Consider the following 16596-nt stretch of genomic DNA (forward strand, 5'->3'; position numbering starts at 1 on the left):
CTGAGCCCCTTCCGATTTGGGTTCCTCTCTGCCACTGGGGTCCCTGATCTTCCCCAAAGCAAACCTCCTGAGCAGATTCTGGGCGGCTCTTCCAGAGGGGGTACACCTCCACCCCTGAGCAGACTCATAGAGGGGTCAGCAGAGGGGGCCCTGGCTGGCCATGGAGCCACTCCTGCAGGGTGATCCAGGGGCGCTCGACAGCCCTGGCTTACTGGGGCGTAAAGTCTCGTCTTGGAACCCACGCCGCTCAGCAGAGGGCATGCACTGCTGGAGCTACGTCTGGTTAGCTACATTAGTTCTGTTTGGTTCTGATAGTTCTATCTGGATGCGACCCCGGGTCGGGCTAGCGCAGTGAGCTCAGAGATGCCAGTGTGGCCTCCCCTGTGGGAGCTTTCCCACGCAGGGCTGTCCCCCACAGCGCTGCCCCGCGACCTTGGCAATGGCTAAGCCCTCTGTGTGGTGTCAGTGCAAATCCTGGGGGTCAACCCAGTGGGGGGCCTGCACCGGGCTCGAGGGGCCTGCGCTGCTGGGGAGGCGTGCAAATGTCGGGGTGTCCAACACTTCTGGGGGATGTCCCGCAGTGCTTAATGGAATACATGCACCCCACAGGCTCTCCTGAGGCCCGACTTCCTGCTCCTGCTATGGGCGACCAGAAGGCTTGGGGACAGGGAGGAGAGGACTGCAGCACACTCGGGGACCAGGTTCCCGTCCTAACAAGACAGAAGCCACCGCCAGGGCCGGGGCTACGCTGTACCCCGCCTGGCCCAGCCGTACAATGAACAATGCACCTGACTCTTCTCAAAGGTCTTGGACTCAGTGACTATGTGAGGCTTTGCCAACGGGGACTCAACGGTTCCCCGGTGTGCTGGGGCCTCAGGGCACACATCCCCTAGAACACGCCACCCGAGGCACTCACCACAGGCCGGAAGCTTCAGAGACTCAGGGGTGGGGGCTGAGGGTAGGTCTGGGGAGCTGGATGGCCCAGGGTCCAAATGCTGTGGTCCCGTGTGGTCCAGAAGTGCTGGTGGTGTATTCCAAGTGGGCAGACTGGCATGCCACTCTATGTGGTCTGTGGGGCCCTTGGTAGGGGTGGGCCAGAAGGACGGTTCCGTGGTGGAGTTTCTTGATAACCATCCAGTGGTGTCCAGCAAGCCCTTCATGGTCCCAGGAGGGGAGCTAGGGGTTGTCCCAGGAGCCCTGCTGGCCGTCCACTGGCTGGTCACCGAGCCTGGAGCCATGCTGGGCATCTCCTCCTCCACCCCTTGCCCTGTGCTGTTTCTGACCTGCTTGACCACGCCGCTGCCCCCTCTCCTGGGTGGGGGTCCTGGGGTCTGGGCCTGGCCTGCTGCAGGGATGCCCCAGGGGTACCCAGGGCTGGGCCACAAGGTGGGAGTCTCCCGGCCAAGGGCTGTTGTTTCTGTGCCGAGCTCTGGGGCTGTTACACCTGTTGCCGGAGCCAGGACACCTCCCGTGGGGTTCACCACGTCACCTGCTGAGACACACATCCACTCTCAGAGGGGACATCTGGTCCACAAACCCTAAGCAAAACCCACCTGATGCCACCCACGGGCAAGAGCCACCCAGGCAGGCCCCAAATAGGGACATAGTCTGTCTCATTGGAGATCATGGGATTATGAATGTTTAGTGAGGCCCATGTCCGCAGCCCCCCACGTGCTCTCAGAGAGGGAGGCAGGGCCTCTCCACTTGATAAATGAGAGCTCTCAGATGTGCCCGGGTGGAGCGCCACCCAGGATGCCACTGAGCCAGGACGTAAGTGCAGGCCTCCGTTCTTGCAGGCCTCAGATGGATCCATCAGGCCCTTGCGGAAATGGGGCAATTTCTCTAGATCTGGGCTCAGTGCAGGGCTTGGTGCTGAGCACCGTCACTGGCCTGCTGGGCATTACATGCATAAGGAAAGCATGCAGGACAACAGCCTGTGGATATGAGAAAGGATATGGGATATCAGGTCCCTGGGATGGGGGCGCACCCTCGCAGGCCCGGCCCGCACGGGTTGGGTTGGCGTCCCTGGCCGTCCGACACCGACAGGTGTAGGAGCCCTCGAGGTTGATGCACTGGGCAGCGGGGGAGCAGTCGTGCCGCAGGCTGTCTGCACACTCATCCCAATCTGCGGGCGGGCAGGAGAGAAACAGGACAGAGACAGTGAGAAATGGCCAGAGGCTACTCAGAAACAGAACAGCAATGGAGCAGAGCTCTTCCCAAGCATCTCTGCAGCAAACAGTCGGAGGGATGATGTCTGGGAGTCAGTGGTGTGCCCTTGGCGTCTGGCGGCCCTGGGAGGGAGGCCCTGCACAGAGCCCTCCCCAGAAGCCTGCCCCTGACCCAAGACAGCACATCTGCCTGCGCCAACCTTCACTGCCGGCTGGCTGATTGGGGGCAAAGATTAGGGAATGTCGGTTCCTTCTGGAGCAATTAGCACCCACTGGGATGAATATATTCCTCTCTTGTTTATTCTTTGTTTCCAGACCCCCCAAAATGGGATGCTTTCCCTTCTCTCTGATGTGCCAATATCCCCTAACATTTAGCACTTCAACAAAGAAAAGTAACCAGGCCCGGAGGAGTCTGGTTAAGTATAAATGGCCCTCCTCCCCGGTCTGGGAAACTAAGAATCCCAAAGACCCCACGTCACTGGGAACCCTTCTGAGCTGAGCAAGGAAGAGCGTTAGGTGAGTGAGTCAACCCCCTCCGGGGCCCCCCAGTGCTGGCTCACACACCACGCCCACCACAGCCCGGGAATTTCCAACCAGCGGCAGCCAGGACTAGCATCAGCCAAACCCTGAAACTAGGTTCACGGGGACCCCCATTCCCTTCCTTCTCCGGCGCTCTCAAATCCCCTCTCCCTCAGGTGACTGCCACCCCCACTCTCGTAAGGAAACACCTGATGGTCTCTTGCATTTTGACACGTGACTGATTGACGAAGTGCTACGTGTAATACGGGTGATAAACCTTAAGGAATAAATATCTCCAGCTGTATTCCAGGCTAGGAGGAGCTGGGGGCGGGGGCGTGGTTTTCCCACCCCACAGAATCATCCTTCAGATCATCCAGGGGAGCGGGCTGGGCTGGGCTGGGCTGGGCGGCCCGTGCGTGCCCAGGCCAGTCACGACACCCTCTGCACCAGCTTCCCCAGAGCTGTAGGAAGAAGAACCCGATCCATGCTCGGCGTGCCGGAGGAGCCCGGACTCGGCCCGGATTGAAGTCAAGACAGGGCACGAGTTCAGTTTTGTGCAGAGAAAACTCTGCAGCCATGTGCTCTACGCTCCTGTTGTGGTTTTCAGTTTTGCTTCACATGATCTTCACGGACGCTCACGGAAATAGCTCCCTGAGACCAGCAGGCTCATCAGCTGATGCAACGCTTACCCCTCCACACCCCACCCCCCCACCCCCCCGCCCGGGGCTCCTTCACACACAGGGCCCTGGTGCCCCGGTCCCCTGGTCTTCCCGGAGCCCTGCCCCACCTCCATCCTGCAGGCAGCTCGAGTTTGGGGGATGGAGCCCAGGCTGGCCGGGCAGCAGGGCCCCGAGGAGAGCGGAGCTCCCACCACTGAGCACCGGGTGGCTATTTTTAGGCGTGGTGATTCACCGAGCCTTAGCTCCCCCGGCACCCAGCTGGCAAGCAAACCCAGAGTCAGGCACGGACAGCTTCACTGGGGGTTGCATGAGAGCCCCAGGCCAGGTGGTTCTGGGTCTGGAGTTCAGAGGGAGGAAACAGGTCTGCGGTGAGAGCTGCCAGGTGGCCTCGGCAACTTCTGGACCCGCCAGCCGAGGATGCAGGCAGGGGCCCCGGGCGTGGGGCGGCACTCTGCGCCTTCCAGCCGGGCCGCTGGGGCGAGGATGAGCAGGCCCCTGGAGGGCGCGGCTTGTAGGGCGTGCCCCTCGCTGAGGGTGCTGCTCAGCGAGGGGCACGCCCTCCTGGAGGAAGACCAAGGACACGTGGCCACCCAGTGATGCCCCCCCAACAGATGGGCCTCAGGGAGAAGCTGAGGTCATGACGACGTGACCCCCCACGCTGTAGGACATGTTGACTCATGGCAGGCGAGAGCCCCCGAATCACCCAGGAATGCTCGAGGCCGCCAACAATAGCATTTCTGTGTGAGCCACAGAGGAGGGGAGCTCTCTGGGCTGTGGTTTGTTGGCCTTCTGCGGAATGGCTTTGCTTGTGCTTCTCTGGTTTCCCGCCCGTGGGGCTGGGGCGCTCTTGGGGAGGGCTCAGGCCTGGGCTGCCTGCCTGAGTGGGGGCTGTGGCCGGGGGTGGGGGGCACTGCCTGCAGGCTAAGTTGACAGCAGCCAGCGGTCACTGGGTCAGAAGACCCTGCACGGGGCCCGGCGCCCCCCGCCCCAGGCGCTGGGCAGAAGAGGGGTCCCGGCCCCGGGGGGCCTCCCACAGCCGCCCCTCAGCAAACAGCCCACCGTTGGGCAGGGAGCCTGCAGGGCGAGAGCCGGGGGGGCTCATAACTGTGGAGGGGCTTCTGGAACCTCACGGGGACACACAACGGGACCTGCTAACAGCCCTAGAACGTTAGCGATGCAGACCCTCTTCTTCCTGTGCATTACTTCTCGGAGGCCCCCTTCAGATCCTCACAAGCTTCCAGGCTGGGGGGAAACCACGGGGCTCATTCCCACACCTCTAGAGGCCGAAGTCCAGAGTCAAGGTGCGGCAGGGCCTCACTCCCTCTGGGGCTCTGGGGGAGCGTCCTCCCAGCCTCTTGCAGCTTCTAGGGCTCCTGGTGTGCCTGGGCTTGTGGCCTCCAGCCTCTACCTCTGCCTCCATGTGGCCTTCTCCTATATGTCTGGGTGTCTCCTCCTCTGTGTCTCCTAATTTAGGGCCCTCCCTTGATCCGGGACGATCTCAGATCCTTACCTTAATTTTATCTGCAAAGACCCTTCCTCCAAACAAGTCTGAAGTTCTAGGTGGGCATTTCTTTTGGGGGCCACCACTCAACACACTGGCAAAGATCTAGAGTAACTTAATGCCCGGTGCACAGGGACAGGGCTGGGAAGTAGCACGTAAGGGGTGGCTGGGTCACCTGAAGATTGCTCGGATCTGGTCTCAGTTGGGTCCTGGGGGTGCCCGCTGAGGACCCACCCACATGGCACCCTGTGCCTCCCTGCATTTAGCCCCTGAGCCCAGGTAAGCAGGCCTCCCAGGTGCAGGGGATCACTGCCATCTCCATCCCTGAGGGTGAGTGACAGAGCGATGCCCAGGCTAAGCAGGCAGGGGTTTTCCAGGTGTGACTCCAGATGTGACTGTCCCACGGCCTTCCCTGCATCCTTGGGGGCGGGGGGGTTGGAACAGCAAGCCAGAACATGACCAAGCTCAAAGGAGGTGACAGCCCACTCTCGGATACCCGTTCCCCAGACGGAGCCCCAGGCAGGCTCGCTGACGTGGAGGCTGCAGGTGCTCTCACTGCGTGGAACTTCATCCCCGGGTTTGAGTGGCAAAACCTTTCTTACGCATCAGCAAGTCTCTCTGTCTCTCTGTCCCTATCTCTCTGACTCTCTGTCTCTGTCTCTCTCTCTGTCTCTCCCTATGTCTATATCTCTGTTTCTGTATCTCCATGTCTCTGTTTCTCTCTTCTCTACCTCTATTTCTGACTGTGTCCCTCTCCTCCCCGTCTCCACCCCACCCTCCTCTCTCTGTCTCCAGGTCTCTCCGCCTCCCCTGATCTGTGACTTCCTGCCTCAAGGCAACATCAAGTAAAATTACATAACGTTTGGGCCAAAGAACTAGACGCCCGCGCTAGCAGGTGGTGCCGTGGCGGTGCTGGGCCCTGACGCAGAGTCAGCCCCCAGTGCCCGTCCCCTCCAGGGTCCTCCAGCCCCACTGCACCTTGCATTCTGGGCCACCTACGGAAGCGAGCTCCCCAGGCTCTGGAGTCCCTCCCCCACCCGGAGCAGGGAGGTGGGGGATGCGGGTGGGCTTCCAGATCCCAAGCAGGAACACAGAACAAGGCTATGAATTTCATGTACTTGATCGCTCTTTTACAGTAAAGTAAACGTGGACCTGAACTAACGCGGCTGGCCGGCGGCAGGCTTGGGTGTGGAGGGGAACCGACCTTGCACGCGTGTCTCCCGCGGGTCGATCTGGAACAGCGTGCTGGCCAGCAGAGGTGGGAGCATGGGGGCCAGCGTGGAGAGTCCCACTGGGAACTCAGGGTCCTGAACCGTCAGCCTGAGCGTCACCAGCACGCTTCCGGCCTGGAGAGAGACGATCCGCATCCTCAGCTTCCCTCTCCTGTACAGGTCGGACACCGCAGGCGGGAAGGAGTTTGCAACCTAGCCAAGAAGAGACAGCAGCCACTCAGAGCAGATGCTCCCATCAGCATCTTCAAAACCGGGAAGCGGGGCCCATGTGACGGATGGATGGTGCACAGGATCTGTCCCCTCCACGACCAGGAGGAGGTGCCCAGCAACCAGCCTCTCGGGGACGAGCAGAGACACCCGGCTCCCCGCACCCCAGTCGGGCCTCCCCAGGGACAGCCGGGCCGGGCCTGTAGGTCTTTGTGAGAATCCACGGTAAGCTACAATTGGGCTCCCCATCACGGAGCCGACACGCACAATCCACTCTGCGTACCCTGAAAATCCGTGTGCTGGTAACGTGTGTGTGAGACAGACAGACCGTGAGGGGCTATTTGGAGCTGCCCCCTTTCCTGGCAGCATCCCCGGGGAAACACCGGGGCGAGCAGGTGCTCAGGACCAGCATGCCGAGCGAGGGAGACCAGCCTCACCCCGCCCCACCCCCACACCATGCCTGCATGAGCACGAGAATCACCAGGCAGGTGAATGAGGAGAGACACCCTCCTTCCGCCTGTCCCACGTCTGCACATCTTGCAAGCAGAAGCGCTAACTGTCCCTTGGCTCCAAAGTCTCTTTCCAAGACGTTTGTGGGGTGAACGACCTCAGGAGAGAGATAGCGGCCCCTCCAGAGCAAAGGGCAGATTGTTCACGTCTGCTGCCATAAAGACAGTGTCTCTTTCTGGAGCCACGTTCAGGGAGATTCGCTTTCGGCCCTTTACTAGATTCCGTTCCCCTCAGCTCGGGGCTCCTCGGCTGTGACGCAGACCGCTGTGTGCGCCCCCCAGCCTCCCCCCGGTCCCTCCACGTCACCCCCGTGGGACTCGCGGCCCAGAGGGAACTGACACTGGTGTGATGGTCCTGCCGGCTGCTCTGCTGTGGCGGATCAAGTCCTCGGTCTCTGACCCCAGGACCCCAAGTCCTCCACCAGCACCAGCCGACAGGTACACGCTTACTTACCAGTTGGCAGGAAGGATAAAATCTTAGACCATTCATGGTTCTCGACGGTTTAGCAAGTCCCTTTGCTCTCTAACTGGCCTGTCACCCAGAGGTCCTCCTGGGCTGCGTGCTCCTGTCCCCTGCTAGCCTCGGGGAGGGATGGATGCCACGATCCCGGGTAAATGCCACCCCAAAGCAGGGAGGTAGATAGATGCCCAGGGCCCCAAATGGAAGGTTCCACAGGAAACCCGGCTGCACCATCAAGAGCCCATTTGAACCAGAGCATGGTTTTCAAAGACGGTTGGCCCCAAATCTAGATGCAGTGCCCCGTAAGGGGGCACACTTGGGTGATCAGTGCGGGGTCTGGGCTGGGGGGCGCAGTCGCAGAGAAGGGGCCCGGTGCTGGGGCTGGTGCGTGCATGCGCGCAGGTCTCTCGCTCGGACACCCTCACGGGGCAACGTGTCTGCGCTCTGGCTTTACCTCTCCGAGCAGCTGTCGAGAAAAGTCCCGGTACTCGGGGCCGCTGTGGTTGAGCAGCTCTTCTGTCGCATTGAGGTTCAGGACCCTGACGGTGACTTCAAATTCGCGGGCGTCTGCAACGGCAATAACACACAGTAGCCAAAATCGGTGACCCACAGTCACACGCTTTGCTGTCCCTGTTCCCCAGAAAGTCTCTTCTTCTGGGGGGACGTTTGTTAGGTCCTCCGTGACAGACGGAGGCAGGAGTCCGGGATGGGAAGCCGCGCTGGGGGACGTGGAGGGAAGGAGCCCCCTGACACACACACACTTCTAAGCCAGAGCGGGTGGGGGGGGGACACGAGCAGCTGTCCCACACCAGCGGGAACCCGGACTCAGCCGCCACACGTGGGATCTGAAGGCCCCTCCCGCCACGCCTCACCCCGCATGGCTCCTGCCTTCCCGCCCCGTTCACCCTCCTCGGGCCCCATGCAGGCCCCCGCACTCGGTGACCAATGTGCCCCATTCACCCAGGACCCTCCAGCTCTACGCACCGGAAGTCCCGCCCAGAGGGCCTACTCTGTCCCTGCAAACCAGTCGGGGCCCCACCCTGCGCGGGAGGCACCCTTCGCTTGGACGTAAGCAAAGCTGGACAAGTACGATGAGACAGGAGGACACAGGTCCCTTTCAGTGCCGAGAGTGCAGCCCACATGCATAGCAGGCCCCGCTGCATATCTGCTTCCCTGATGACCTAACAGCCGCTCCCCTCCCCGGTGAGCAAGCCTGGGCAGGACGCACAGTCTACCACCGCTGTGTGCACGCACCACGATGGGCCACAGAAATGTCAGCAGGGTGAATACTGTGTGTTTCTAGATCAGGGCCCCTCCAGACCTCCGCCATCCTCAGGGCAGCAAGAGTCCCTGTGGCAGCAGCCTCGCCCCTGCCCACAACAGGAGCCTCCCGGAAGGTCAGTGTCCACCTGTGCCCGGGAAATCCAGATTCTCCGTGAGGCTCCGTACCCACTGCGGCCATCGTGCCCACCGTCTCCCGAGTGGCCGGCTCCTAACACGGCCGAATTAATTAGTTGGAGAATCAAGCTCCTTAAAAGAGCAGTGTGCACACAAAGGGCGTTTTTACGATACGAAGAAGGAAAAGAAAACCAAGGCTGTGGAAAGAAGGCTGGCAACTCAGGAGTCTTCTGGAACTTTCCCAGGGGCACGGTGCGTAAGTTCCCAGGGCACTTCTGGTCTGAGAGGAGTTGGGGAGGGAGCGGGGGGTGGGGGAGAGACAGCAGGAAGCAGGGGGTGGGGAGCACTGGGGTGGGCCCTCACTCCCGGGATGACCTAGGAAACAGAGTGCTCCCTCCACTTACTCCCCACAGTACTTGGAAAATAGAATGAGCAGATGAGGCGCTGCCTGCTCCGAAATCGAAAACCTCATACGCCAAGGTTTGCATGTTTCATGGCTAGGGCTGGTGGGGGACCCTCTGGGGGCCCATTCTATGAGCTATGACAATTTAGCAAGGGCCAGCCCCAAATCAGCTCACAAAGGGTGTAGGGCCATGTCCTCAAAGGCCTGCTCATTCCATCCCTCACTCATTCACTGCTATGGTCATTGGCACTAATCTCTACATGAGACGGACCCCACAGGGTCTCACAGTGATTTCTGGGCTCTGTCCCCAGACCAGCATGTCTGGGAGCTCCACGGTCCCCAGCCAGCAGCCAGCCTAGGGCACAGCTCCTGCCCCCCAGTCCCAGACCCAACTGAGGCCTCTCCCACCCAGGGAGGCTGGGGCCAGGTGGAGGGGAGATGGAGTCATGGGGTGGGGCAAACTCAGCCACCTGCAGAGCCCCCTGGGCCACACCAGCCTCCCTCTCCGGAATGCAATCCCTAGTTCACACCTATAATGCGTTTGTTTTGGTGAAAGAAATCTGCTTCATGGACCGTTTGGTGGGCACTGCATTAGCTTGTCAAGTGCATCACATGGGAAATGAAGCAGGTCCATGAGGATTTCACATGATGCTCAGCTCGGGTTTGGGGACTCAGCCCTGTGAATTCGGTGTCACGAAAGCTCTTTCAGTGCATGAAAATCGCTGCCATTTTTGCTTTGTTCCACTTTTTTCTCTGTGCTCTCTGACTGCTAAATCCTTCTAACCAGAAGATGGGCTCCCCGCATCACCTCAGGTGTGAGGGTTGAGCCCCCCTAGACAGGACGAGATGTAGGGGCACAAGGGGAGCCGTGGAGACCGCAGACAGCCACCATGGCCTTGCTCCGAGGACGCGGAGCCCCCAGCCCCGCCAGGAAGGGTGGCGCCAGGCCAGCGACTGTCCCTGTCCTGAGAATAGGGTAAAGGAGGATGTGAATCTTGGGGCCAATAGAACAAAGGTGGGACCACAGACTCACAGGTAACAAGTGGAGCGCGTGCGAGTGTGCTTACCTGTTCTGACGGTCAGCGTAGCAGTGACGTTGGCCCCGCACGCCTGGTAGCTGGTCTTCACTGCATACAGCTCTCCGGCCTCCAGCCCAGCCACCTGCAGGGTCCTCCCCGCGGTCCTGGCGCTCTGGAGGAGCTCCCCCCCCTTGTAAACCCGCACGAGGAACATGCGGTGCCGGGTAGAATTTAAACTCCAAGACACCCAAAAGCTGCTGCTGGTGACATTGAGGGTCACGTAGTCCCGGATGGGAGGGCAGTCTGTGAAGCACAGAACAAGTGAGATCAGCAAATCAAAGCAAAATTCATCACTGGGAAACGTCAGACTAAGATAAAAACACTTCTGCATAGCAAGGGAGACCATCCACGAGATGAAAAGACAGGCTACAGAATGGGAGACAATATTCACAAATCATTTATCTGATAAGGGGCTGATATACAAGATGTGTAAAGAACTCCTACAACTCAATAGCAAAAACAAAACAAAACAAAACAAAACAAAAACCCCACACAATCCAATTAAAATATGGGCAAAGGATCCAAACAGACTTTTCTCAGAAGACAACAACCGGATGGCCAACAGACACACGGAAAGGGGCTCACTGTCACTGGTCATCAAGGAAATGCAGATCAAAACTACCATGAGATACCACCTCACACCTGTCCCAACGGCTAAAATCAAAACCACAAGAGATAAGACGCTGGCGGGATGTGGACAGAGGGAAACCCTCCTGCACTGTTGGTGGGAATGCGGTGCGGCCACTCTGGAAACAGTGCGGAGGCTCCTCAAAACATTCAAAATAGGATGACCCCAGGATCCAGCGATCCCACTGCCAGGTGCAATAGCCACAGGGATGGAGACCACCTGCATGGCGTGGCTTCTCCCGGCCCCCCGAGAGACACCTGCCGCCGCCCCTATCTGGGCCCAGGGACACCGGCTCTGGACTTCTGCCCCCCGGGGACACCCCAGAGCTGTGACGGGGTTGGGTGCTGTGGTTCTCGGCATCTGGTCTGTGCTGTTTTGTCACTGATGTCCAGGAACTGAGTTCTTCTTCCGCTAGCTTTCAAGGCCACGACTGGCAGGACCGTGACGCGTGTTGGAAGATCTTTACGGCGCTGCCCACCAGCCACCTTCTAACATTCGAAGGCTGATCCCACCTCTGTGACCCAGAGGAAATCATCCTTTGACCCCTTCCCTCCGTCTTCCCTCTGACGTGGATTTTCGTCCTTCGGTCGCAGGACACCTTCTCGTTGCCCACTAGCTTTCCGACGTTCCTCTTAAAATGTGGCCCCAGGGGCGCCTGGGTGGCTCAGTTGGTTAAGCGACTGCCTTCGGCTCAGGTCATGATCCTGGAGTCCCTGGATCGAGTCCCACATCGGGCTCCCTGCTCGGCGGGGAGTCTGCTTCTCCCTCTGACCCTCCCCACTCTCATGTGCTCTCTCTCATTCTCTCTCTCTCAAATAAATAAATAAAATCTTAAAAAAAAAAATGTGGCCCCAGAAAATAATGCTCAATTCTTGACCCTGTGTGATCCGAGGGCACTGCTACCTGAGGTCTCCCCCGTCCTGAGCTGTGAGCCAGACCTGGGACCTGACGTTTGTCTGTCTTGGTGACGCACATCAGTTTCCCTGTGTCCACGGGTCTGGACCCTCATCTCTTCCGGGCACCCCTGACCCATCTCTGGAGCTAATGGGGATCCTGCATTCCCCGGGATCTCCCAGGTCAGGCTCTGTTCCTCTTTTCCCTCAGGCCCATCAGCTTGACACCCGAAGCTTGTAAAGGTGGAAATGCTGAGAATTCAAGCCAAGGTGCTGAGCATCAAGTTGTCAGAAGCCTGACTGCCAGAGAGGAGCACTGGCATGGGTGAACCGAACGGCTGCTTCTCGCCGGCCCCGGCTACCTCTCCCTCCAGCAGCCCTGTCCTCGCCAAGCCCCAGGTTCAGGAGAACGTTTCTTCATGGAGCTGAGTAGCCATGCGGTTCCAGCTGGGAAGGAGAACTTGTCGGAGGGAGTGAGGGTGACCTTGAATACAGTTCCACCTGATCCTAAAAACAGAACGTTTTCTTGGACTAGCCAGCGGGAGCCCTGAGGTATTTCTGATGGCTTTGGTTTGGGGCAAGAATCCAGCTGCCCTGCATGTCATTAATTGGATGACTAATTTCACAAGAAAAGCAGCTGAAACTTGTGCTGTATTTTCCACGGGTTTGTACCTCTAAACACTTCCAGCAGATTGCTCATTTATATTAGCCTCTAAATGGAAAACATACGCTGTTCCCCTTAGCAATTGGGATTCGCTCTGACATTCTGATCTGGAAACGGCATTTGTCTTTTCTGCCTATTAGAAGTGAGGTCGGGGGGTGCAGCTTTTCCTAGTGATGTTTCGCCCTCGAGCGGCCCTTTATCTTGAAGGAAACTTGCAACTCAGGACGTGGAATAGTGTGGCACAGTGTGGCTGGCAACACTCCTAACCATAAATAGAGTCTAATATTATATCAGATGGCTAGCCAGAACATTTTTAATGCTTGCTGACGGGTCAGGACTCTCCCCCGGAGGCCACAGTACAGGAGAGGTCGGAGGGTCTGTGGGAGCTTCTGTGCAAAGCTTTGTGGGCACATTTGAGCATATGGAGGGTGGTGCTGATGTCTGGTCAGAATCCAAAGTCATGAAGCACCGCAGAGGAGTGTTTTGTTGCCAGAAGTGAGGCTGGCAGGTGAATTTCTTTAACATCCAGGGACCCTAGGAATAGCCACCACTCCAACATGCCTTTTCATTCACTGACAATAAATATTGGTTGAGTGCCTACCATTTGCGAAGTACAGAGACTCACTGGCAGTGACCAGGAGACAAGCCTCCTCACTCCATGGAGCTTCCTCTGCTGTGAGATGGAATATTCCAGTAAGAGAGGACTGACCCTGGACACCTCCCGCTCCTTGGGTGGTGCTGGGGACCAGCCCGCTTCCCAGCATCAGCTCACGGCCTCCGCCCCTCACCCACAGCAGAGCAGGAAGACCCAGTGAATAAGAACCTTAAATCATCACCCCGGTCAGACTCTGCGTCAGCGAAGAAAAAGCCCCACAGCTCTAGAGTGCTGGTCAGCTCCTGGCCCTACACACGGACTTAGGGAGGAAGGGGCGTGGCCACTGGGCCACCAGCGCTCTGTCACGGCTGTCCCCGCAGGATGCACCGTGGCGGCTCTGGATCAGAAACAGATAACCCAGAATCAGAGCAATGCCCTCCAGTCAGAGCGTACTCGGAAAGGTGGCCTCGGGTGATGGACAGGGACAGGGTTGTCTGTTAGAACCGGCTTTGGGACTTTGTACCAACGGTTACCTTCCTTCACCTGGCCTTTCTCCTCTGAAAAATGAGCACAATACGGGCAGGTGCCTCCTGGGGGTGCTCTAAGGGTTAAATGAGGTGAGACCATAGATGGCTTACTACGGGGAGAGTTAAGTGCCAACTAAGCAGCTCTTGGCTGGGAGATTGTTATGAACAAAGGGAGGGTCCTCACTGATCTGTCCCTTTAAAGGGAATATGAATTAAATGACTAATTCAAACTCAGTGATAACAATATGCTCCATAACCACTTCACAATGTTAATGAAAGTTCTAGTTTTCATGGCAGAATGTTGGAAGCAAGCTAAATGTGCCCGCCCCCTTTGAGGAAAAGAGCGAAGAGCATCATATCATTGCTGTAGAAGATGATTACAGTGGTTCCCCTTATCCGTAGGGGATGCCTCTCAAGGTGGCAGATGCCTGAGCCACGGACAGCCCCGCACCCATTTATATACTGGGTGCTTTCCTATATACATTCCTATGATCAAATTCAACTTATAAACCAGGCACAGTAAGAGATTAGCAACAGTAATGAATAATAAAAGGACAGTTCTAACAATATACTGTAATGACAGGGGAATGTGGTCTCTCTCTCTCTCTCAAAATACCTTACTGACCTGCGCTCGCCCTTCTTGTGATGACAAAATGCCCGTGTGGGGAAGTGAAGTGAGGTGAGTCACGTAGATGTTGTGACCCAGGGTTAGGCTACTGTTGACCTTCGGACCATACATCAGAAGGAGGATCATCTGCTTCGGGGCCTTGGTGGACCGCAGGTAAGTGACCCCATGGAAAGCGAAACTGCATTTAAGGGATACCGCTCTATTACTCAACCATCGAAAATCCTACTGATGAAGATGAGTTGGCTTCCCGGGCAACTTTTTATGACATAATGGTGAGTGAAGAAAGCAGGACACAAAATTGTATCCATAGCAGGATTTCAATAGCATAAAAAACCAGGCAGGGAACAGCAGGAAATGAAAACAGTCTGCTGGGGCCACCGAGACAGACCTTTACCTCCTCTGTTGGTACAGATTGTTAAAGTAATAAGCCAGGTTCCGGAACGACCACGTTTGCATGGCCACAGGGAGGGGCTGTCTCTGCATCTAGGCTGTGCCATCGGAGAGAAGGTGCCCGGGGCATCACAAGGTGCAACCCTGACCTGCAGCCTCCTGTCCTGCTAGCACTGCCCGTAGTTCGTGCCCCGCTGTCCTGGGGAGGCCTGTCCCCACCGCGCCCACTGTCCTGTCGCCAGTCGGGTACCCTGCCCCAACTCCGTGAGAGCGGGATCAGCAGCTGCACATAAGAGGAAAGCCCACAGCACAGGGCTCCACCCCCCAGGCATACCCCTCACGTGAGCTCCGTGGCAGCTCAGGCCCAGGCTCCTTCTCTGTCTTCACTCCTCCATCACTAGGGTCTAACCTCAAGGTCACCATGTGGCTCAGATGGCGAACAGGGCCTTGACCATCATGGTGCCGTGCCCACCCTGGTCTCAGCGGGGCCAGTATCCTTACGCAGTCTTCCCAACTCCCGTGGAGACTTCCACTCTATCTCACTGGCTAAGGTGAGTCACGTGGCCACCCCACCTGCAAAGGAGGTAGAGAAATGTCTTTGCAGCAGGGCACATCTCACATAAAACTCCCAGTTCCATCACTAAGGAAGGAGAGGTGGGATTCGGGGTCTGCCACGACCCCTCTGGTCTGTTCTGCACCCAGCAGCAAAGCGCCCCAGCCCACAGGTGCGCCAGGTCATCCCGTCTGCCACTGGGCACCCTCCAGAGTCCCGTCTACCTCAGAGGACAGTCCCACAAAAATCCTGCTTACTCTTCTCCTGCCACTAAGGCAGCAGGAACAGGGACAACCTGTATCGTGGAAGAACAGGACACCACCTAGGGCGTATGAAGGAGCCTTGCCAAGAAAAGGTCAAATCTGAATCTGAATCTAATGGTGCCTCTGTATTAAGGATTCTTTTTTCCTAATTTATTTAAATTCAATTAGCCAATATATAGGACATCATTAGTTTCAGAGGTAGAGGTCAGTGATTCATCAGTGGCCTGTAACACACAGCGTTCATCACATCACGTGCCCTCCTTAACCCCAGTTAGGGGTTCTTTTTTTTTTTTTAATTGTTTATCTATTTATGTGACAGAGAGAGACACAGCGAGAGAGGGAACACAAGCAGGGGGAGTGGGAGAGGGAGAAGCAGGCTTCCCACAGAGCAGGGAGCCCGATGCGGGGCTCGATCCCAGAACCCTGGGATCATGACCTGAGCTGAAGGCAGACGCTTAACGACTGAGCCACCCAGGCGCCCCCCAGTTAGGGTTCTTAACCTGGATGGGGATCATAGACAGACATCAGGGGTCCAAAAAGGTAGATGAGAAAACGGATCTTTATTTTTACTAGCATCTGACGAATGTAGCTTTTCCTTCGGTCGTGACTTTGGTGCCTGCGGAAACCACAGAAGTTTCGTACCACAGGACGGTGTGGCCTCTCTGAGCATCATCCGGGCTCATCACTCCCACGGCCGAACTGCATGATTTAACCAATGCACGGAGCTGTGCATAGCTTACAACTCAGTTTGGGCTCTCCCAGAAGCAGGCGCTGAGACAAGGATTCTCAAGCTGCTACTTCCGGGAAATTTGGGCAGTAAAGGGGGGACACGGGGAAAGGAAGGTGACAGGGAAGGGTCTTCCATGAAGATGGTGCCAGAGTAGGCAACCGGACCTGGTTGCCAGGAATCTCTGGGACATGTTGCCCCATGCATGCCGCCTTCCCTGAAGGTTTCCAGTGGGGAGACACAGCGGCCAAGTCCCGCAACCGTCAGTTGACCAAAGGGATGAAAGGGGACAGCGTGGCTTTGGGCAGCTGAGTCACCACTTGGGGTCATGAGATTTTGATAACTGTGTCTCAGTATGGTCGGTCTGTTCTGTCATCCCATATATTTGATGCACTTGGGAACATTTTAGGAAAGGATCCATTGGCTTCATCAGATGCGCAGGGATCCAGGCACCATTAAAGGAAGAGCCAGCTGTGGTTTAGAAAATCCAGAGAACGGGGACAAGTATAGAGGGCCCCTGGATGCCAGTCGGCAGATCCCAGCTTATGGGAAACTCAGCTGGGGGAAGGGGC

The 16596-nt window shown here is 57.5% G+C and overlaps 1 protein-coding gene across 1 annotated transcript in view; it reads right to left on the reverse strand.

The window, feature by feature from the left end:
• Nucleotides 1-16596, reverse strand: part of UMODL1 (uromodulin like 1) — a 66276-nt gene that overhangs the window by 31847 nt on the left and 17833 nt on the right. The window contains exons 8-13 of the mRNA XM_021679167.1: nucleotides 10145-10399; nucleotides 7731-7843; nucleotides 6073-6292; nucleotides 1988-2125; nucleotides 1246-1489; nucleotides 917-1122 (exon numbers count right to left, since the gene is read on the reverse strand). Coding sequence (XP_021534842.1) covers nucleotides 917-1122; nucleotides 1246-1489; nucleotides 1988-2125; nucleotides 6073-6292; nucleotides 7731-7843; nucleotides 10145-10399 — 1176 coding nt within the window. The remainder of the gene's footprint in view (nucleotides 1-916; nucleotides 1123-1245; nucleotides 1490-1987; nucleotides 2126-6072; nucleotides 6293-7730; nucleotides 7844-10144; nucleotides 10400-16596) is intronic.

This window comes from Neomonachus schauinslandi, chromosome 1 (genome assembly GCF_002201575.2).
Source record: "Neomonachus schauinslandi chromosome 1, ASM220157v2, whole genome shotgun sequence".
Classification (NCBI taxonomy): domain Eukaryota; kingdom Metazoa; phylum Chordata; class Mammalia; order Carnivora; family Phocidae; genus Neomonachus; species Neomonachus schauinslandi.